Below are 24,492 nucleotides of genomic sequence, written 5' to 3' on the forward strand. Positions count from 1 at the left end.
TTTCAGAAATCAAATTCTCTAATAACTTAAATTGTTTCTATAGAGGAAAAAAAGGAACAGCATTAAAAGGCGAGGAAATGAGCAGTTTCTCAAAGAAGGAGTAGGTTTGAGAGACTACTTCTTTACCATGTAGTAGGTTAAAATACTTTACAAATCTATAAAAATCTGATATTTGCAGAACATTCCATGCTCACCTTTCTTGAATATCATCTTTGAAAAACCTGTGTGCTGGTATTTTCAGAGTTGTGGGGAATTGTGAGTGAAAAACAAAAGAGGTATCACGTAGTCATGGAAGAGTTTCCACACCCTCTTCCCTCATTCCAATATCACCTGTGAGGTGGCAGAACCCAAACAGCCACTGATTAAGGCAACGCTTCTCCACTGCAGGTGAAAGTCACACTCTGCTCGGAATAACTGGCACAGACAAGCCAGACCGTGGAGAATCTTACAAAGAGCATGCCTAGATTTCTGCAAATTTGTAAGATATAAAGTACTAGTCCTGTTGTGAAGGTCTGACTTGGCAGAACACTTCAGACTGGAGTCAGCTCTGAATGATAAACTTTTCTACCTCAGTTTTCACATCTGTCAAGTGAGAATAACAGATCCTGTTTCAGAGTTGTGAAGCTTAAATTGTGAATGTAAAAGCATAAGACAGTGCTCAGCACATGGCAAAATAGTCTATAAATCAGTATTAGCTACAATTAGCCGCAATAGCCTTGCTTTCCTGCTTGTGATAACTTTATGAATGGAAGGTTTTTACCTTTGTTTGGCTGAAAAGTGCCAGATAGCCTAACAGCTCAGCCATTCCTTAGGAGATGATAGAACACTGAGTGTTCTGAAGGACTGGATTGAGATAAAGTAAAGGTTGCCCATAGTAAAAAATAATGACCCAACAATCTGTATTCTGAATGTATTCTATTGAAATGCTTGCATGAGTGCAGAAAATGAATATAAAGGTATTTTCTGCAATGTTATTTGTAAGAACGACAATAAACTAGAAACAACCTAAAAGTATTAAAAGAACTGTAGGATGTTCATTTGATAGATAGGTAATAGAATTACATTGTTGTTTATATTTCACTGATTATGATTAATATATTTTTTGCATATTAGACACTTAAGCTTTTCTGAATTGCTTGTTTGTATTTTTTGTATGTTCTGTTGCTGGAGTATTTTTTGTTTTTTAAAATTGATTTATGAGTTCTTTTTGCCAGTTAAGAATTTTTAACCTTTTTTCCAGGGGTTTTACAATCTTTGACACAAACTTTTAAAATTTTTATGCTTGATCTTTATCTCTTAACTTTTTCCTTTATGGGTTCTATCTTTTTTTGCCAAGCTGCTATTTTTGATTTATTATCTTCATTATAATTATAATTATAATAAAAAAAATTATTATGACCCAAGAATAAATCGAGGTGGCATGAGAGTTACTGGATTTCATCTCACTGAATTATAAACTCCATCATGAACAAGGACAGCGCCCATTTGCTCAATGTTCAGTTCCCAGTGCCTAGAAGAATATCTAACACGAAGTAGAAATGTTATAAATATACGAGTGAATGCAACACATTTACAACATTTACATGTGTTTTCTGTGTTTCTTTCTCATGGTTATTTCTTGTTTTGTTTTTTTTTTTCCATAAGATTTTAGGCAAATTGAAACCAGAGTCTGTGATGTCTACTTCACTTCAATATTTGATAAAATGCCAGATTTTCAGGAGTTACGTTTTAATATAAAACTGTTGAACAAAAATTTTACAAATGCAATGATTTCAATTATATGTATTTTTAAAATTCTAGATATTAGTTTATGAAGCTAAGCTACTTAACTCAAACCATACATTGTAAAGATGGAAAATGAAATTTCAAAACCTATTTTCGATTATTAATCTCTAATAATTAAACTCTTCTATATGTGAAAGGAGTCTCATTGACACTTCACCTAGTCTTATATTTTAACATTTACTAGAAGTCACAGTGAATTATACTACTCATGAAATAACATACAAAAAATTTAATGAATTACACATCTGTGTTGATTGTGCTTTCCAGCTATCAGATAGAACTAAACCACAGTATCTATCAGTGTAAACAGTAAGTGGAATAAACAATTTTCATTTCCTCCAAATAAGTATCCTATGTATCCTTGAGTTGGTACTTACACACTTAAATTTATTCATTTTTTATGGCTTAATAGCCATATTCATATTGGAGAGACGAAAGGTATATAGGTTCATGGTTTAATATTTCCTTGTGTAAGCAGTATCAGTGACTTGTAAAATACTTAAGGCTCAAATTCTTTCAAATTCAGTTCAAAATTACCTTTGTAGTACATATCTTAGAAAATAAGCTTTTCCATAAGGTATTTCAATGCCTTTTCAAGAAGGCACATGTATCTTAATTCATCTGCTCTGCAATGGAGTTGCTCTTGAAGAGTCAATACTCTGCTCCAAATAACTGGTCCTTCACTATCATTTTGGAAACAAAGAGGTATGAGGTATGACAATGCAACAGTCTTTTTCTTCTGCTAGTGCACATTAAACACCCTGATTATATACTATGAAATAACATGCTCTATGACCTATCACCTCTCTGTAAAAGTAGGGGATTAGGACACTGCTGTACATTTGTGTCACTTTCAGAGCCTTTTAAACTCCTGTTGTTTAGGGCTGCCTCTCAGACCAATTCAGCAGAACCCCAGGGGTAGGACCCAAATATCAATATTTTTCTAAGTTCCCAGGTGAATAATGTACAGCACAGGTTGAGAACACAAGACTAGAGGAACTCTGAACATTCAGACAAGTTCAGAAAGGTTATCTATGCATGTCTTATCAAAAGCAGAGAACCTCATCTTAAGTGTATTTGGCAACCAAAATTTTAAGTAGCAATGCAACCAAAAAAAGCCACTCTTCATTTGTGAACTGAACCTATGCTGCATTTCTTTTCTAATGGGATGGCTGGGTAACTACATTGAGGACTACTTCTAGCATGCATGGTCTAGTCAACTGGTATTAGTTAACCAGCTTCCCTGCCCCCAAAATAGTCTTTTAATGTGCCAAACAGCCCCAGAAGAGAATTCAAGAAACTGTTATATTGGGAAAAGGGGTACCCACTCAAATTATATCTTCTATCTACTAATTTGGACATAAAAAATTCATTTACCCCGTATCTTAGTGTATTTCTGCTGAACTATAAATATACTTATTTTAGAATATGCTTAGGTATGTATAGGAATTGTTCACAGATTTTGGCATAAAACAGATTTGTAAATGAATACTAACGTCTTTCCCTACTCTCGAAGGTAGTCACTACTTGGAATTATTCAACAGGGTTTCAGTTATCATTCTTAGTACTTAAAAGTTCTTTGATGATTCAGGCAATGCTACTAAAAAAAAATTTATGTGTAGGTCAATTATTTTAGAGAAATATACATGATGCATTTTTATTTTAGACTTTGTGAAAAATGAAAACAAAGATTTAAATAACATTCTGTGCCAAGTTTTATTCTAAGTGTTTGTGTATATGCGAATTCATTTAGTCCTCAAAACTGAGAATGACATTATCATTGTTTTCCACTTTACAAGTGAGGAAAAAGGCACAGAGAAGGTAAATTTGTAGAAATGGGATTCAATCCCAGGCAGTCTGACTCAAAAGTATAGGCTCTTAAAACAACCTCTGCCTCCATGGTTAGAATACTTGACCTTACTGGCTGATAAAAGTTTTTTAACATGGCTGTACAATGACATTAATATTTTTTATATTTTACCTAAATTTTAAAGTGTGTTCAGGAATTTTACATTTCAAGGATATTTTTATATAATATCCTTTAAGACTTAAAGAAGTTAAAAACTAAACAGTGTTTGAATTACATTATTAACTCTTTAGTGTATGACACTTTGGATCAGCACATTATTATAGGACATAAGTGATTTCCCAATATGCAACTTACACGTTTATCAATATCACCATGCTGAAGCTGAACAAACCGAGCACTAATGGCAGCAATATAGCTCTGCTGATTGGAGAAAGCAACTCGCCCAGCACCTTTTGGGTATTTTAGCTCAGGATCTGTATCAATTCCTGCATAACAAACTCCACCATATAGCCGGTCCATGATCATAGCAAGTTCCACTTCAAGAGGAAAAGAAGTTTATGTCAAATGTGAGATAACACAATAATCAACAATTTTTAAGTTGTTGGAAAACAACTTAAATGCTACTTTTTCCAAAAAATGCTACTTACAGATAGATTAAAAGCAACTTTTTGGAAAACACAGAAGTCAACTGTATATTATCATTTGACCAGGAGTAGAATGGCAAATTAAGAGGCTGTTGTTAAAGGAGGACTGCGATCAAGGATGCCTTTTTTTTTTAGCTATAGAGTGACTCGCTACCATCACATCTTCCTACTTACTAGCACTGAACCCACTATATACCCTATCTTGTTCTATAGAGAAATAGTTCCACACTCTTTCCTAAATCTAGTCCTTTTACTTGCATACTAGATCCCATCCACACTCACTAAGAAGAGATACTGCTTCAGCAATCTTCCCCTTTCCCTTATGTACCACCAGTTTTCCCCTTGGGATCATTCCCATGTACACTATGATTTTCTTATCTTAAAAAAAATTCTCATAACATTTTCCCCCTCTCAGTTACTACTCCATTTCTCTGTTCCCCTTTACAACCAAAATTTTCAAAATCTATTCCAGTATTCCCCAATTCCTCTCCTCCCATTCTTTATTCAACTCTTTCTAATCAGACTATCACACCATGACTCCACTGTAACTGTTCACGCCAAGTCCAATGGTCAATCTATCTGTAAGTAGCATTAAACACAGTTAACCCCTTCCTTCTCATTCAAATATTTTCTCCATCTGGTCTCTGGAATATATTATCCCACAAATTCTGCTCCTACCTCACTGATAAATTTCTCCTGAGTTTTCCTTGATAGTTCATCCTAAATTCCTTAACTTTTTGATGTCAGAGTACCCTAAGTTTCAACCCTTGCAACACTGTCTCACTCCTGGCTTTGGTAACTTCATCCTGTTACAGATGCTTTAAACACCATCTATATGTTTTTAAGCTCCCACATTTCTATCTGTAGTATGGACATCTCCCCTGGACTCCAGTCTCATATATGCAACTGTCTACTGGACAAACTGATATTTAACAGGCACTGGCCACACTCAGTATGTTAAAAATGGAACTCATAATCTTCCTCTATCCCATTAAACTTGCTCTAATGAGTTTTTGCTGACGCAGTTAGAAAGCAACAGAAAAGATGAAGTTGTCAAGTCAAGATCTTTGGCTTCATCTTTTCTGTATTCTTCTGTTGCTCCCTACCACACATACAATCATGTGAACCTGATTTTCAAGACCTATCTAGAGTCCAATCTCCTCACCTCCATCACTAACATCATGATTCAAGCTAACATCATTTTTCATCTTGTTCATGGCAATAACCTTATCTCCTTGCTTTTGACCTTTGCCTTCTCAGCTTGTTTTTAAAACAGTATAATGATTCTCTTAAAAAATATATCAGATATCACCATAAAAATATAACAAAAATATATCATATATCATGGTTTAATTGAAATTCCTATTTGAGAGCTCTGAATGGTGCCATAAACTTAGGTTCAAAACCAAGACCACGATCTTCCCTCCCAATCTGTTCCTCCTCCAGTATTCCTTCCCTCTCAGTAAAAAGTATCACTATCCACTTATGTGGCTTATGACTGAAAGATGAGATTCAGTCTTTGTGTTTACCTAATATCTGTTACCTCTATTCACCTGGCTTTCTCCATTGCTACCAGTAATCCAAGCCAGCATTGTCTAATTTCCTGGACTGTAATAATAGAATCCTAAACTGGTCTGCCTGTATTTATTCTCACCCTGCCCTCACTTCTATAAGTCATTAGCTAAAGTGAACTTTGAAAACTGAAAATAAAATCATGTCTCTCTTTTGCTTAAAATCTCTTCAGTGGTTTACCCTTCTCTAAGGATAAATACCATTTTAGCCTATTAGACTTGTATGATCTGACTTCTGTCTACTTTTGCAATGTCTCCTTGTGTCCCTTCCGTCACTCCTAGTATTCCAAGTGAGCCACTTGGGCTTCTTTCAATCCCTCAAAAGCACACTGTTGTTTCCCTCCACTCAAGACCTTTAAAATAAGCTGTTCCCTTTCTGTGAAACACACTCCTCAGAACCCTACTACCACACTGATCCTCCCCCTTTTGCTCAATCCTTTACATGTCAGTTCAACTACAAATATCTTTAAGATATCAGACTATATACTATTTCCTTGCTACATGCTCTTCCATTCCCTACAGTACTTCTCTGTAAAAGTCATCATGTTCTGTAAGTATTTACATGTATGAACAGTTCTTTAACACATATCTCTAAGACTGGGGAGAGGATGTTCTCAGTGATGGAAATCACTAACACTCTACACATGGTGTACAGTATCATTTAACATGCAAAATGGGCATATATATATATACAATTATATTCCTATGTGACATATTTTGTGTGGTTTCTAGTTCCAAGTTGGTGATAAACAGAAGTTTATCTTCATTCATTTATCTAAAGTGCTACTTCAGTTAATGACTAAAATACTGATAAAGAGAAAATAATCTTATATTTCTTCTTCAGATATCAATCAAATAAACAGACTCCAAATTCTTATATCCTAAGTGAGGTTCACTTAGGAAATCAGAAGTATTTAGGTGAATTCTTATAGTTTGCTTGGAGTTAGCAACTACACTAATATTGATAGATAAGTGTCCAATTCTACAGTCTGAGAGTTTCAAGTAGGGGTCTCAGAATATGTTTCAAAATTCTGTAGTTAGCAACTCTTGGAGCATGAAGAATCTGCTCCTGTTCTGTCCAATAGTGTCATGTATACAATCGCTTCCAAATGTTTACTGACTAGGACATATTTAAATTATTTTTTAAACAAAATTATTAACATTTCACTTACCAGCCCTTAATGGCCGAGGAACACCTCCAACAAAAATTGTTTTTCGGGGATCCAAAGGCTGAGAACCATCCATTACAAAATCACTATCACTTAAATTCCAAGGACGTATTTGAACCTATGAAGAAAATTACATTGGGTCTTACTCCCTTGGTGGCTTATGAGGGTTGTTTGTTTTTGCCAGTTAATATTCTTTTATTGTTTAAAAATCTGTATAGTAGGATTTGGAAACAAATTATTTTCATAACTTTTGATATAGATACTATAAGTCAGCAGTCCCCAACCTTTATGGCACCAGAAACCAATTCTGAGGAAGACAGTTTTTCCAAAGATTGAGGGGGTGGGGGATGGTTTTGAGATGAAAGTGTTCCACCTCAGATCATCAGGCATTAGATTTTCATAAAGAACATGCAACCTAGATCACTTACATGTGCAGTTGACAACAGGGTTCACATTCCTATGACAATCTAATGTCACCTCTGATCTGACAGGAGGTGGAGCTCAGGCAGTACTGCTGGCTTGCCTACCACTAATCTCCTGCTGGGCAGCCTGGTTCCCAATAGGTCACTGACCAATACTGGTCCACCACCCAGGGGTTGGGGACTCTTGCTATCAATTATCTGGATGTTTCAAAAACTAAAACTCAGCATGGCAGTTTACTTATTTTATTCATTAACAATCATTTCAAAACAATTTTGAAAAATTAGCATTTGTAGCCTGAAGTTCATGTGGTATTTACTTACTGGTTTGTCCTTGATGGTAGGGCTAGAAACACACAGATAGAGTTTTCCATCTTCTTCAATACAAGCATCAATTAGTGCTTGAACTGAGCTCTCTTCTTGAAAGAGAAGAAATGCATAGCCTGGAATAACCATTAAAGATGAGGCAATATGTCAAGCTAAGTGATTTTACTCCAAATTTCAGTGCTATTTAGAAATAGAATATATATTTTTTGGAATATATATATATATATTATTGCACTTTAGGTCCTGGGGTACATGTGCAGAACATGCAGGATTGTTAGATAGGTACATACATAGTAATGTGGTTTGCTGCCTTCATCCTCCCTTCACCTATATCTGGCATTTCTCCCTATGTTATCCCTCCCCAACCTCCCTATCTCCTGCTGTCCCTCCCCTACTCCCCTACAACAGACCCCAGTACATGATGCTCTCCTCCCTATGTCCCTGTGTTCGCATTGTTCAACACCCGTCTATGAGTAAGAATATGTGGTGTTTGATTTTCTGTTCTTGCGTCAGTTTGCTGAGAATGATGGTTTCCAGATTCATCCATGTCCCTACAAATGACACAAACTCATCGTTTGTTATGGCTACATAGTATTCCATGGTGTATATGTGCCATATTTTCCTTGTCCAGTCTATCATTGACAGGCATTTGGGTTGGTTCCAGTTCTTTGGTATCGCAAACAGTGCCGCAATGAACATATGTGGGCATGTGTCTTCATAATAGAACGATTTATAAACCTTTGGATACATACCCAGTAATGGGATTGCTGTGTCAAACGGAATTTCTATTTCTAGGTCCTTGAGGAATTGCCACACTTTGTCTTCCACAATGGCTGACCTAATATACACTCCCACCAACAATGTCAAAGTGTTCCTATTACTCCACATCCTCTCCAGCATCTGTTGCCTCCAGATTTTTTAATGTCACCATTCTAACTGGCATGAGGTGATATCTCAATGTGGTTTTGATTTGCATTTCTCCAGTGACCAGTTATGATGAGTATTTTTTCATATGTTTGTTGGCCTCATATATGTCTTCTTCTGAAAAGTGTCTGTTCATGCCCTTTGCCCACTTTCAAATGTTTTTATTTTTTCTTGTAAATCTGTTTTGGTTCTTTGTAGATTCTGGATATTAGCCCTTTGTCAGATATTAGCCCAGATGATATTAGCCCAGATGGATTAAAGACTTAAACATAAGACCTAACATCATAAAAACCCTAGAAGAAAGCCTAGGCAAAACCATTCAGGACACAGGCATAGGCAAGGACTTCATGACTAAAACACCAAAATCACTGGTAACAAAAGCCAAAATAGACAAATGGGATCTAATTAAACTCCAGAGATTATGTACAGCAAAAGAAACAATCATTAGAGTGAACCAACAACTAACAGAATGTGAAAAAAATTATTTTTTTTAATGGTACAATGACATCCTTTACTCTCACTCACAGATCCAACTTTTTTTTTTCTATGTATTCCCATGGGAACTGTGTTTGAATATGTGCTGTTCTCAACATTTTGGCACATGAAAGCCTGACAAGTTTTTAAAAGTCATTTGCTGCATCTTTCGAACAGGAAAATCTATTATTTTTTAAAATATATATACATATTTTATTGCACTTTAGGTTATGGGGTACATGTGCAGATCATGCAGGATTATTGCATTGGTACCTACATGGCAATGTGGTTTGCTGCCTCCATCCCCCCTTCACCTATATCTGGCATTCTCCCCATGTTATCCCTCCTCAACCTCCCTACCCCCTGCTGTCTCACCCCATTACTCCCCAACAGACCCCAGTGTGTGATGCTCCCCTGCCTGTGTCCATGTGTTCTCATTGTTGAACACCTGCCTATGAGTGAGAACATGTGGTGTTTGATTTTCTGTTCTTGTGTCAGTTTGTTGAGAATGATGTTTTCCTGATTCATCCATGTCCCTACAAAGGACATGAACTCATCGTTTTTGATTGCTGCATAATATTCCATGGTGTATATGTGCCACAGCCCCTTCCTGACACCTTACACAAAATTAACTCCAGATGGATTAAATACATGCTTTTGAAAAAAACAACTATCAAATAGGACTAAAAACCATTCACCTTTTATAAGAGAATACAACATCCTATGTAATACACATCAAAACACTTATTAAGTAAAGCAATTGGCTATTTTAGATAGAGCACTTGCTGTATATAAAGGTACTGTACTAACAACCTGCTATATATATAAGGTACTGTACTAAGAACTTTACATGCATTATTTCATTTAATTCTAAAAAGTCTATGAAATATTATTCCCATTTTATAGAAGACAAAACCAAGGTACAAAAGTCAGTCTCATAGTAAGTAGGTGGTTGAAAAATTTCAAACCCAGGTCAGCCCCAAGGTCTCTCACAGTTTCTCTAGTAGTGATACTAACTTCTTAAATAACTTGGCAGAATTAACTAGGTGAGTATATCTGGAACTAAAGTTTCCTATAAATGCCTGCAGGGTAATCCAAGTTCTAGGGCAAAATTTTAGACTGGAACACACTTGGAAAAGTTCAGGAAATCCCCTAAGCAGAGGAAATGTTCCACAGTCTCATAAAAACTTCTCAATGATACTAAGAAAGCTACAATAGGAAGGCTTGAATGAAACATGTTCCTTAATAAAACACAGGTAAAACCAATCAAAACTTTTAAATCAAGCCTCAACTTGGAAAACAGTGGAATATCTTTTTAAAACTGTTTGAGGACTATCTAGACTTATAAACAACCAATTGTCAATCTTCAATAAAAAATCATGGATCTAGCAGACAGAATAAACTACATTATAAAAAGAAGGCATCAAAATTTATACTGCAAGTTTACTATCATGTGATTATTCCCAGCAGGTGATAGCTATGAATGATCCATCCCTTACCTTGGGAAGATTTCTACACGAACAAATGTACAGCATTTTAATCTAGTCCCAATATGTAGCAGACATCAAGCAGGCCAAGTATGTCTGTTCCACCATACAATGGGAAGTGTAAGGTCATGTTTTATTCAGATTAAAAAAACTCAGCTTATTGTCAATAATGGCTTTATGCCACAAAGGCCTGATGAGACACTAAAGTATTTCATTTTAATAAAATTAAAATACTTGATTGCATAAAATGTATCTGAAGCCATTTCACTTTATATAAATGATTTTACCCTATCCAAACACATACTTCCAAAGGTAGTCTGTATTAAAAAACACAGTATTAAAAAACATGTCTTAGACAACTTTTTACATTGCTGGAAACAATTTAAATATTCTTGAAAATAATAAAAAAATTTTTAAGGCTTTAATTTTGATACAAAATAAGGATCTGGGAACTATAACTATTTTTTAATAATTAAGAGGATATAAGAACAATTTACTAAAATAGTATATTAAGTTAAATATTTTAATGCCTAATTTTTATAATTTTTGATGTTAATATTTTAACGTTGCTTAATTTTAAAATAATACTTTAAATTCAATATTTTCAATACTGTTTAATTTTTGTTATTAGGAAATAAATGTTTATATTATAAAAATGTATTAGGCCATATCGGGTAAATTATGACTTAGCTAATGCAAGTCATTAGATATAATACTCTTAACAAAAACATACTATATAGGAGCTTCTTTAGAATTTGTTAAAGCAAGTTAATCACTACATAAGGTGAAGGTTATTCACTGCAAAGGAAACATGTACATGTATGGTTCAGCACCTAAGGTTCTAGTCACTGCTATAATTATAAGGGAGCTTCCACTACTGGATGCTTCTCTATCAGTGTTTTCCAAACCATGGAAAATGCTGAATTACAGAAATAACAAAATTGCTTGTAAGAACAAGGCTTGGGAATACTGGTCTTTAGAAATGGCTACAATTAACTGTAACTGTACCAAAAAAAAGTATGATTTGCCAGTGCCAATATTTTTTTTTCAATTAGAGAAACGACTGCAAAACTATAATAACAACGATGGCAACAATAAATACTATAACTATTCTGTTCCATTAACTTTGTTCCATCCCATCTTTCTAGGCTTAGAGTACACCATCCCTGTAAGTAAACAAGTAGCTCACGCAAAAATGTGCATCTCTCCATTCAAATAATTCCTAATTCCTTTTTAAAATTCTATTTCCATTTCTGCCTGGAACTCTGTTCAAGTACTTTTTTATCTATCTATATCCTACCTTAGATTAATTCCAAACCTCTCAGTGAAGCTTTCCCCCATCTACTTGAAGCAATTTCTCCATTCCATAGTATTTTTTGTTGTTTATCTCATTTATCAGGCAGTTAACAATCCGCAAATTATTGAGAATACAAATATTCACAAAGGTATATAAAGACTCTATTTTATAAACCATTGGAAGAATCTAACATTAATAACCATAAATTTTTAAGGTTGTAAAAATGCAATACTGCAACTGTGATGAGTGCTATGAGTGAAAGACACAGACAGCACTAGAGTTGGGCAGGAGGAGCTAACCTCATTTGGTAGATCCTCAAGGTTTTCTTTGATAAACTTACACTTAAGCTTGAGATTCAAAAGATACGCAGGATATTTACAGAGATAAACAGACAAAAGAAGAGACACCTTCAGCTCAGAGATTATCATACATAAAAGCCCTGAGGCTGGAGAGAACAAGGCCAGTTTGTGGGACTGGAAGGGAACAAGCAGTAATAGGAAAAGAAGCTAGAAAGAAGGCAAGGCCAGGCAAAGGGAATGCATTTTTGCTTTTATGCTAAAAATAAGAGAAATCACTACAGGGTTTATGCAGAGGAGTAAGGAATAGCACCATCCAACGAGTTTTCAGACTGCTATGGCTAGAATATAGGAGAAAACTGGAGAGGGCTGTAGATAGACTAGAAAGACAGCTGAAGTAGTCCAGGCTAGTGATGATGGTAGCTTACTCAGGAACATTACAAAATAACTCAATATTCAATAAAAATGGCATTTCTAAAGTAAACTTTATAAAATGGCAAGATAGTAAAACTATGGACGACGACACTAAAACTAAGCTAAAAAATAAACAGCTCTATCTATGTGGAGCTAATTTTCTCTCTAAACCAAGGGTTTGTGACCTCCAGTAAACTCCAGACTACATGGAGAGAGGTACATAGCTTAAACAGATTCTCATAGAGGCCTGGAATCCAGAATCCTCACTCAAAAGATGCTCTTGATTCTATACATACATATAAATCTACAAGTATTAAACAAAATCATTGCATTAATCCATTTATTTAAAAAACTATGTTAACTATTAGTGGAGGTTCTATAATTCTCAATGGCAGAAAGTAGAGATGACTCATATAATTAATCGCCAGAAAACTGTACCTAGTTTTTCTGTGCCAATAACTTCTTTATCATGCTTCTTTTTCCAGAGTAAAAATCAAACCATTTAACAGTTCTACTGGAGTCTTTTCTACAGGCTTGACAATTCACTAAATCATGAGACTAAACAGTATGTGTGGTGTGCTTTTTCTAAAATTGTATTTCAGCAATGTTCAAAGTAAAGTCTTAATCTTTGAGTCTCCCCCTTTCTTTTACTCGCTTCAGAACCTTCCATTAGCAATTCTGACTAATTGAATTAATGTTCAACTCTCTTTTCCCCTCTCTTCCTCTTGTTATTGTGGGCAGTATACACTTCCTCTCCCCGCAGATGGTGACTTGATCATGTGACTTGCACGTGAAGGTTAGAACAATTTGTGATTCTTGTCCTATGGTTATCAGCCACGGTTTCTTCCTAGCAATAACTAACACAACTAAGCATCTTCCTCGAGTTCTACATCTTTATATAACTGGAAAAAAAAAATAGACCTAACTAGCTACTTTGTCTTGTATCTAAATTACTGATCAACAGAGTTGGTAATAATTTATATTGCTCTGCTATTGTCTAGAACACTTAATGTAAACCTCATATTTCAACTGTTCATAAATCTGTATTTAGTAAAAGATAAATCACCTCACATAGATCTTAATTTCATAATGCAGAGAGGTCCTGTTTCCTATGTCTATACCAAAGTTACTTGGAATGATGATTTAGACAGAGAAAATACTGAAATATATGTTGATCAGAGTCTACGAAATCATTATTAAATCATAGAAAATCTTTATGATTCTTAACTGGATAAGTAATTGATATTGTTTCTTTTGCTCTCATACAACCAATTTCCTAGCAAATATTAACAATAACAACCCTTACCTTTGGGTGGAAAATAGGACTTGCTTTCTGCTTTATGAGGCCAATCTACTACCAAAGGCCCAAATCTTCTGAAGCTAGCAGTTATTTCATCTTAAGAAAGTACAATAATAATTAGTATCAGTGATTCATTCTAAGAAATTCTGTACTTTTACTATGAAGATTAACATTTAAAAGTGCCAAATACCTTAGAATAAATTAGAATATAAACACTGGGAATATGTCTAATATACTTCAAACTAAATTCATTTTTAAGCAGTTCACTGGCTAGAATAATCAATTCCATGTGAATTTTAAAATTTTATATAACATTGATGGATACTAATGACTTTATAGTACACCAAACCAAAAACAGCACTGGCTTGGAAAAAAGTCAACATTATGTAAGTTAAATACAATCTATTACTGTTTCACAAATAAAATCATTTGATTATAGAAAAAAAGGTCTGCTGCAAGACCTGAATACCTATAATGCCGAAAAACTATACTAGGGTCTGATACATGCAGGGCAGTTTCACTGAAGTCCATATAGATTAAATCCAATGATATGCTTTATGTTATTTCATTACATGGAAATCTTATGAAGATCAATACTTAGAATAAGTTTGTAGATATGTGAATCATAACTAAAATATTTCCTAAAATGTAAGAATGAGTGACCCATGTCCCATAACCTCACAAATATAGCTTAATATTTTAAATCTTCAATTAATTTTCTTTTGTTATAATTACACATGATCATTTTCACATACAATTATTAGTGTCTGTGGAACCCTAATTTCCTATTCATGTTCTGTTTCCATTTCCCTTTTGGGTTTAATAGCCTGTTTCTTCCCTGTTTCTAAGAGCACATTTATCCTTAAAGAAATTAAACTTTTGATTATCAAGCATTGCAGATATAATCTTATGATTGGTTCCACTGATTTCAGTGTGTGTGTGCATGCACACATTATGGTGATTTAAAAAGTTTTAAGTTTTATATACCTACATAGGTTCTTACTTTAAAAACAAATAGAATATGACCAGGTCATATTTAGAAAAAACGCCTGCAGTTACAAATATTATAAGATCTAAAGAAAAAAATCTTAAGTTATTTGTTCAACTACTTTCATATTTCAACAGGTGATAAAATATTTTAAAAGATGAAAATGCCTTCTTAATTCTGAAAATCTCTAGGTGGAAAAATCTTCTATAGCCCATTCACATTAAATTTCATATATATATATATTTTTTAAAGACCAAATCACCATCTTAATAAATCTCTTAAAGAGTACCTTCATCAATATCTGGAGGAAGACCACCAACAAAAACTTTTCGAGAGAAGCGTTCTATTCGCTCCCCATTTTGATGAGCTGAATAACATGTGGGCGAATTTAAAACTCCAACTTGATCGCTGTGACCATCATCCAGCAAGCCATCATCTATTGGAAAGAGGGAAGAACGACCTAGAATATAAGAACAAATATAACTTGAATCTCAGATCTGAGAAAATGATAAATTAAATTTAAGCATAAAAATACCAATGACAAACTGAAAGACTTAAAAATGAAGGTGATGCAGGTGAAAATAAAAATTAAGGGAAATTTAAATAGTATGTGGTTTTAATTATCTGGATTCAAGAAAAAGCAATCTAAAGAGTGATTTAAAAATAAACATATGTCAATAATTAAACTGCAAAAGAAATACTAGACCACTTCAACTTGTTATGAACAGCAGCAAGAACCTAACGTATGAGGATAGTTAGACTGGATGTGAAACAGGAGAAACTTTTCAGAAACTGGTGGCAGAAAGGAAATGACACAAACTAAATAGATAAGGGGATATAATTTATAAAAAAAATGTGTAGACTACAGTAAGTAAGGATAAAGACAAAAAGTAATACTTGTATACAAGGTCTGGATCTAATTTATTACACATGTACCAATTATATGAAAGAGTAGACAGGGCTTCCGCGTATCTGAAAAACAGAAAACGGTATCCCCTCTAGCACTTTGGTGACAATTGAGCCCACATTTCAGGAGGTAATCCTTGTATAGGACAAATACTGTACAATCTTCTCAAGTAATCCCCACTCTGTGGGGAATCCCCCCACAAAACTTAAATGAGCTAATTGTCTCCTGCTGTCAAGGAATGTACATTTAGAAAGATAATGTTTATATATGTAACCATGGTACACATGCAGAAGAAAGCTGCTAAGTGTTCAGAGGCTGTATTCTGGAAGAAAGGAGTAGTGAGTCTAATTAAAGAGTAATTTCCTAAATCTCGAAGTGAAATTAACACTATTTGTGAGAAAAAGGGAAAAATGGAAGCACATAGTGAGGCATTAGAGAGGGTAAAATGTCTATGGGTGGAAATATAGGAACATGGTTTTCAGGGAATTTTCCTTTTTTTCAAGTGAAAGAAGAAATATAAGAAAAAGTAGAAAAAATTGAATTTATTTAAGAAATAAATAGTGAAGGTTGGCTGAAACATGTTGGAAACAAGAAGAGTAAAATGTAGAAAAGTCCTTAAAGGCTAGCTAGAGTATTTAGTGTTGAATGCCAGGCTAAGGAGACATTTAGTAGGTGGTGAAGATAATAAATTGGATATAGGGGTTCAATCAAGATCATAGCTTTGTCTGTATATTACAGAGACTTAGAAAATATGGATAAGGTAGCTGGAAATGAGCAGGTCAGAAGCTGTGCAAAAGATCCACATAGGATGGATGGTATCACAAGCAGACAGGAAAAAAAATAAGGAAAAAGAATGAAAAAGGAGAGATCTAAGGAAGACTTGAGAAAATGGTAAGAATTGTTAACCAATATAAGAACAGTAGAGACCAGAAACTTGTACAAGAAAGGAAAATAATTTAAGCTTTAGATAGGTAAAGTTTTATATGTTGTTAGGATATTCAGAAGCAAATATATACTAGGAGGCTGAAAATGAAGTAGAGAAAGGAAATGTCATATTTCCGAGAAAATAATTTGAAGTCAACTACAAATAGGTGATAGTTTAAGGTTCTTTGCAACATCAATGATAAACACTCCAATGAGAAATGATGAAGACAGCTCTTCGGGAAACTCACAAGGAAGAAGCAGAATATTCAAGGAGCTAGAGAAAGGAGTAGTAAGACAAGTGAGAGAGTAGCTAAAATATTACTGTGATATAAGCACCAAAAAGTAATAAAGAAAGAGCAATTAAGTAACAATGTGAAATAGTAACATAATTACTCTTTTTTTTTGAGACGGAGTTTTGCTCTTGTTAAGCAGGCTGGAGTGCAATGGCGCGATCTCGGTTCACCGCAACCTCCGCAATTCTCCCGCCTCAGCCTCCTGAGTAGCTGGGATTACAGGCACGTGCCACCATGCCCAGCTAATTTTTTGTATTTTTAGTAGAGAAGGGGTTTCACCATGTTGACCAGGATGGTCTCGATCTCTTGACCTCGTGATCCACCCGCCTTGGCCTCCCAAAGTGCTGGGATTACAGGTGTGAGCCACTGTGCCCAGCCCCATAATTACTTTTAATAATGATCACTGTTTTTAAGGACATACATGATTTTGAAGGTATCAGTCTCAGGAAAGTTGGGTAGGAGTCATGTTGCATGTATTTAGAGTTTTATTAAGCATCGAGATCAAATGAAGATTACTTCTTAGAAGTATATTAGAGAAGGAAAAACGCAGCAAGAATATGGACAAATTGTTTTGCTTTCAATATTAAGTGAAGGATTTTTTTGGAAAAGAGACAATGCATATCATCTATAGCAGCAGTCACCAACTTTTTTGGTACCAGGAACCAGTTTTGTAGATGACAATTTTTCCTCAGCATGGGGATGGTTTTGGGATGAAAACATTCCACTTCAGATCATCAGGCATTAGATTCTCATAAGGAGCACACAACCTAGATCCTTCACATGTAGAGTTCACAACAGGGTTCATGCTCCTGTGAGAATCTAATGCCACTGCTGATCTGACAGGAGGTGGAGGTCAGGTAGTAATGCTCACTTGTCCTCCAGTCACCTCCTGCTCTGTGGCTTGGTTCCTAACAGGCCAGTTATGTTGGGTATCTGTTTATATATTAAACAAAGTGGCCACAGACCAGACCATTTTATGTTGGGTCTTTGTTTATGCATTAAAATACATTCCATAGTTTGGGGCATGTGATTTAACATATAAACAAAGGCCCAACATAAAACATCATTAATATGTTATCATCTTGAAAAATATGACACATGATGCAAGTGATACAAACAAAGAACAATTAGAAATATGACTGTCTGAACAGAATGGGTTGGGACAAGAAGGAAGGGACCACATGCTTGTGAGAGTCAGGTAGCTAGCTACCTAAATGTTTGACATAAAAACTTAGTTTAGAAGACGTAGCAGGAAGAAAGATGTTATTTAATACAGGAAAGGAATTATTCTAAAGAATAAAATGTTGTTTAAATACAATGTTCTGAAAAATACCCAGGTTCATTCAGTAACTTTGTGAATATTGCTTAACTTTTTAAATACCTCTGTTATTAGAAATAGGAACCTAGAGAAAACAAATGTCAATATTTTTTGTGATCAACAGAAATGAAATTCTTCAACATTTAACTCTTTTTACTTAATAAAATAAACATCAAGATCCACTAAAAATAATATTAATTGTGAATAACTGGTCAAACTTTTAAAGGTTAGACTTTAATTGAATGATTCTCTATTTTAAAACGAGTAAGATAAACAGCATGCACACAAATTTGATTTTAAGGAATAAAATTATGAATCCAAATTCTATATTTATTTCAGATGTACCAATACTTTGGAAAGTTTTTAACTTTAAAGTGCCCTAACACAAGTAAAAACTTAGCAGTGTCAAAACTACAATAAATATTTAAATGTCTTTCTAACAGACATTTATGTTGAGAAAAAATATGGATCACAAATACTTAGGGTCTACATAAAAAAATAAATGTGGTGACAAAAGAAATCACACTATAAGCAATGCCAAAGAGAAAAGTGACCCCAAAATGACCCAAACTTTTTGTTTACTATAATATTATACTTAGTATTCATATAACTAAAAAATCTATAATCTATGTGTCTATAATCTATTAACAAAGTTCAGCTAAACAAAGAATGTAATGAAAAGGTTAAAGACATTTCAAATACTAGCCGTACTAACAAGAATCTTCACTGTTGGACATAACCACTACTTTCTTTCAAAAAGCCATAAAAGCTACAGATTTAAATACTCATTTAAAAAAAGAGTTAACTGAGTATTTATCATCAACAAAGACTTTTTACCTTGCCAATTATTCTTTTGTCATATTTTAAATTAGTACGAGAATAAAAGGAGAACCATTAAATAAGTTATGTCTACCATTGTAGTGTACTTTTAACATGCTTTCCAAGAATGATACCATACATATGTTTTTAGGTTCTCACACCTCAAAGGAACAAACTGAATGGTAATGAAATACAACAGTTCTGTGGAATGCAGCAAAACCTACGCTTAAAGAAAAATTCATAGTTTTAAAAGCATGTTAAAAAACAAGACATGCTTAAATCATCTTGTTTCTACCATAAAAGCTAGAAAAACAGCAAATAAAATACAAAGAAAGTAGAATGAAGGAAATAAAAGTTACAAAAAGGTGACATCAATCAACACAGAACTTACAAACATCAAATGAACTAGACTTTTTAAGAAGAAAAAAATGCTAATTTTATACAAACTCTTTCAGAGAGTAAAGAAAGAGGAAGTACTTCTCAACTTTTTTTCACAACTCCAATACTAAAATCTGACAAAAACATTATAAGGAAACGAGACCCCAATATCCCTCATGAACACATACATAAAAATCCCAAAAACTATATTGGCAGAATAAATCCAGAAGTAGATAAAAATGAAAAACAGATCATGAGTAAGTGGGTTTCACCCCAGGAATATTAAGATTAATTTGTCATTTTAAAATCAATTACTGCTAATTGTACCATATAAACAGATCAAAATAAAAATACCATAAAATCATTTCCATAAATGTAGAAAATGCATCTGATAAAATTCAACAGCTATTCATAATTAAAAAAAGAAAAAGTCCCAGAAAACTAGGAGTAGGAAGGAATTTCCTTAATCCGATAAAGAGCATTTAAAAAAACAGAGAGAGAGTGAAGGTTTTTAATAATGAATCATCAAATGCTTTCTCTTGAAAGTTTGCAAGGATGTTCACTCTATTTCTACTCAGCATTGTACTACTGGAGGTACAACTAGTCAAAGAAGATGAGAAAAATAATTTAAAGTCATGAATACTGGCAAAGAAAAATAAAACTATTTTCTATAGACATATTTGTACATGTAAAATTCCAAGAAATCAAACTAGTAGAAATAATGTATTTGTCTAGGAAACAAATGCATAGCCAGTTTACAAAAACCAATTTATTTCTAAATGCTTGTAATAAACTGGGAAAAATTTTAAATATCATTTTCATATCTCATCAAAACCCACCAAATACCTGCAAATAAACTTAACAAAAGATACGCAAGACTTTTACGCTGAAAATGACAAAAATTTGCTGTGGAAAATGTTAAAAGAATAAAATAAAACATGCTAGGTGTAAATTCATTCCAAATTATCCAATCTATAGATTGGACACAATCCATTCAAATCTCAGAACACTGTCTTGTAGAAATTCACAAGTCAGTTCTAATATTTATGATAAATCCAAGGCCTAAGAACAATCAAGGACAGCACACAAAACAAACAAAACACCAAAACTGGAGGATTTACACTACCAAGTTTCAAGGCTTACTAGTTAGCTAGTTATTGAGACTATAAAACTGATATTGGAGTAGAAAGATAAATTTAACATAATAGAGTATAGAAATGGGCCTATACATATACAGTCACTTGATGTTTTTCAAAGGTACCAATGCAGTTCAATGTAGAAAAGCTGATTTTTAATATACAGATTTCTAGTTGAGGGGGAAAAATAACTTTGATCACTATATCACATGATACTGAAAAAAAAAAAAAAAAAAACCAAGAAGGATTACAGGCTTAAATGTAAAAGTAAAAACAACAGAACTAGAATTTCTTCATAACCTTGGAGTATTGATAATTTCTTGGGAAGTTATAGGTGATTACTAACTCTGACACTGGAGGCTACGCTAATGTAGTTTAAAAAACATTAGTTTAAAAAACTATCAAAACAACAGAAGTATATTTCAGATTGATCTCTTTTCAGCATTATCTGTTTAATCAAATAGACTCAGATATGCTTCTGCAAAGAAGTGAGAAAGGCACAAGGTACACTAACGGCTTAAAAATATTTTTTCCAGTAGGTTTGTACCTTTCTTGTAAAGGATAAAGAAGATATTTTACTTAAAAATTTATAATTTATCACCTTATATGTCTTTACAAATTGTATTTAATTTCTAGATATATTCACTTTAAAATTCGGTTTACTAAAATTTGTTTCTATAAAAATTAATATGGCTGGGTATAGGTGTAGAGCAGGTACAGTCAGTCTCTTAAAAGTTAGGGAAGGGAGGTCAGCACATTTTTTCTATAAAGGGTCAGTAGTAAACAATATTTTACATTTTGAAGGCTAGACATTTTCTGTTAGAACTACTCAACTGTGTTATTGTTGTAGTTCCAAAGCAGCCAGACCAAAGTCAATGGGTAAATACTGGCTACATTTCAACAAAACTTTGTTTACAAAAACAGAAATCTTGGCCTGTGGGCCATGGTTTGCTTACCCCTGTTCTAGTGTTACCCCAGCTTTTTTTCATGCTTCAGAGATCTTGCCCACTGTCTCACAAATATTGAAATTATTTATCAAGCCTTGATTTAATCATAAAAGGATCTGGCAGTGATGATATTAGGGAGTGTACAATTAATCTGGGTACTTACAAGATTGTTCCAAATCAAAAATCCTGGGTCAACTTTAAAGCAGAATATAGCATACTATATTATTAATAATTCCTTATTTATTATAGCACATAAGTTTGAATGGCTATACACTATGAATAAATCAACCTTCTCTAATTAAACTTCCATCATTTGTCTTCCTTTAAAATTATTTCTCCTATCTTCTTGTCTCATACGTAATCTACTAACTCAAACTTTGGGTTTACTTGCTTAAAAGGATTGCCTCCTGAGGCTTTGTACCGTTAACTAAAATAGGTTTTTATTTCTATTACTAAAAATATTCTACATATTTTTATTCCTTTTGGAACACAGTAGCCCTTTAATCCTTTATTAAAGGAACTGACTGTGCTATAGAAATAGTTTAAGTTGAAAGGACAGAACTTAAGTTACACTTCATACCTCCCTTCAATCCCAGACAAGAATGTTCACTCTCAGAATGGAACAGAAGAAACAATGAATAAAAAATAAATACAAATGACAAGTAGTTTTCCATGTACTAATGTCAGCTCCCCATGTGAACACTTCTCCTTCCTAATGTTGCCCATCCCATAGGCAACTGTAGAGTAGAACTCTTTATGGCTCCCAGGGGATAGAGATACACAGTAGAGGCAGTAGGTTTCAAATAAAAAGCAGGGAAATAAATCTCTGCTTTTTGTTTACTACTAGTATAATTATATTTTGATTATTCCTAAAGTATATTTCATAAAATAATATTAGACCTAGCTTGATTTAAAGTTCTTATTGACATTATTAAAAAATTCAACTACATCAAGTCATTTTCGTAGTAACTTGGTTTGACTGTAGTCAAGTGAGAAATCTTTTAAATGCAAACAGTTTCTTTATGCCAGGGCTGAAAGAGGAAAAACAGTTCTTCCTAAACAGGACTACAAAAGTCAAAGTCAGAATGTCCTGTGAAAATAACTGTTCACTCATCATTGCACTGGTAAAAGAGCCGTAACTTATTTTTAGCAAAAGTTATATCAACTCAGTGTGACACACCCCACATGAACAGAAGATAAGCAATTCACTTTTAACAAATAACATCTAAATGTGGTTTATTTGATGGATCAAATCTAAAACATGAGGCCATAAAAGGGGGTCTTTGGTGGTTAAAAGGTTATCAGTCTGAGGTTTATTATATCTAGAATGGAATAGGAAAAAATAGTTTAAAAAAAACGAAAATGAAAGAAAACCAGGTAACTAATCCATTTCTGAGTTATTCCTTTGGTATGCGGGTTAAAAAAAAATTCTTTACTTACCGCTTTAGTGTACTTTAAATTCAGATAAAATCTCTCAGTAGTTATTTCTAATAGGTGTGCTTTTCACGATTCTCACAATCAAAATGTTAAAAGATGACTGCTACTTTTCATAGAAGATCAACTAAAATTTACTAAGATTATATAATCTGAGATGAAATTTTGGGCATCCACTCCCCCTTATGCTAAGCCAAATTGTGTGCCAACCATCAGTTCTGTCCTAATGGAAGCTTTTATCAGAAATCTTAAAACCATGTGAGTCTTCCTTATTCCAATACAGGAAGGCAGTTCTGAAGCCGAATAATTCTTTATGGCTTCTAGGGGATAGAGATATATAGGAATGACAGCAGATGCCTATATAAAAGCAGGGAAAAAATTTTTGCTTTTTTTAAATATTATAATCATAATCTATAATTTTTGAACTGAGATGAAGACAAATAAGATGACTTCCTGATACCTGGTTCCTGAGAACTTCTTAGATCATGGTATTTACGTGAGAATATAACAAATGAGACTAAACATAAGTCACAACAGTTAAAAGATGAAAAATATAAACAAGGCAAAAATTCTGAATTGCTCTACAGTTTCAAAATACCTAAAAATCACAGATTGGTAAGTACGCTGTGTTTCAGAGAACTGAAGCTTCATTATTAAAGTTGCATAGTGAAAGAAGCTAGTCCAAAGATTTGAAAACAGGTACTAAACTTCTAAACTCTCTCCCCCTTCTCAGCTTAAGTCTTTAGAAAAGTTGTTCAGCTTCAATTTTCTAAGTCTTGAGTGTCTGTCTCCTTTTGGTTAGAAAACTGAAGAACCAAAAGATTCAGTCAAGCATTTGAAGAAACCATATTAAAAAATTAAGTTAAATTCATATAATCTGAAATATAAAATTGGAACCACTTAAGAATACAAAATACTAGTTTTGGTTGTCAGTGGTGGCAAATAATTTTGCTTGTTTAAAAAGTATACACATTCATAACTAGTTGAAAAGAATATAAAAGTGATCAAAGGGCAGTATTATTACTATCTATCCTCTATGGCTTAAGGGAGCTATTTAGGGGTCAAAGAAAACCCTTTTTATTCAGTGTGGCATTTGCAATAAACCTAACAATATAAACATCATGATTATTGCTCATTTAGAGAATAATCTAGTAGCGTACTTTTGTTTCCTCTCATCTCGTCTACTTGTCTGCACGTGGAAAAGGGAGAAGCAAAGTTTTAGCCAAAGAAAACGTCAGCTGCTTTCCTAGGAAGTTCAATAATAGTCTTGCATCACATAGTCCTCTTTCCTTAAGATACCACACAAGAACTCTGTGGGGAATACTTTTGGGGGGGGAAGGACAAAGGAAAGGGGAGAAGGTATGTGTTTGTGTGTGTGTATTAGAAAGAAAGAAAAGGAAGGGGTTATGCTCTTAGAAAACAGAAATATAA

The 24,492-nt window shown here is 33.7% G+C and overlaps 1 protein-coding gene across 10 annotated transcripts in view; it reads right to left on the reverse strand.

Moving 5' to 3' along the window:
* The window catches only part of CPEB2 (cytoplasmic polyadenylation element binding protein 2), a 66,224-nt gene that overhangs the window by 4,043 nt on the left and 37,689 nt on the right, over positions 1-24,492 (reverse strand). For all 10 annotated transcript variants that reach the window (XM_078367492.1, XM_078367490.1, XM_078367488.1 and 7 more), the window contains 5 exons: positions 15,195-15,365; positions 13,924-14,013; positions 7,723-7,841; positions 6,983-7,097; positions 3,950-4,131 (listed from right to left, as the gene is read on the reverse strand). In XM_078367492.1, the coding sequence (XP_078223618.1) occupies positions 3,950-4,131; positions 6,983-7,097; positions 7,723-7,841; positions 13,924-14,013; positions 15,195-15,365 (677 nt within the window). The remainder of the gene's footprint in view (positions 1-3,949; positions 4,132-6,982; positions 7,098-7,722; positions 7,842-13,923; positions 14,014-15,194; positions 15,366-24,492) is intronic.

The sequence above is a fragment of the Callithrix jacchus genome, chromosome 3 (genome assembly GCF_049354715.1).
Source record: "Callithrix jacchus isolate 240 chromosome 3, calJac240_pri, whole genome shotgun sequence".
NCBI lineage: Eukaryota > Metazoa > Chordata > Mammalia > Primates > Cebidae > Callithrix > Callithrix jacchus.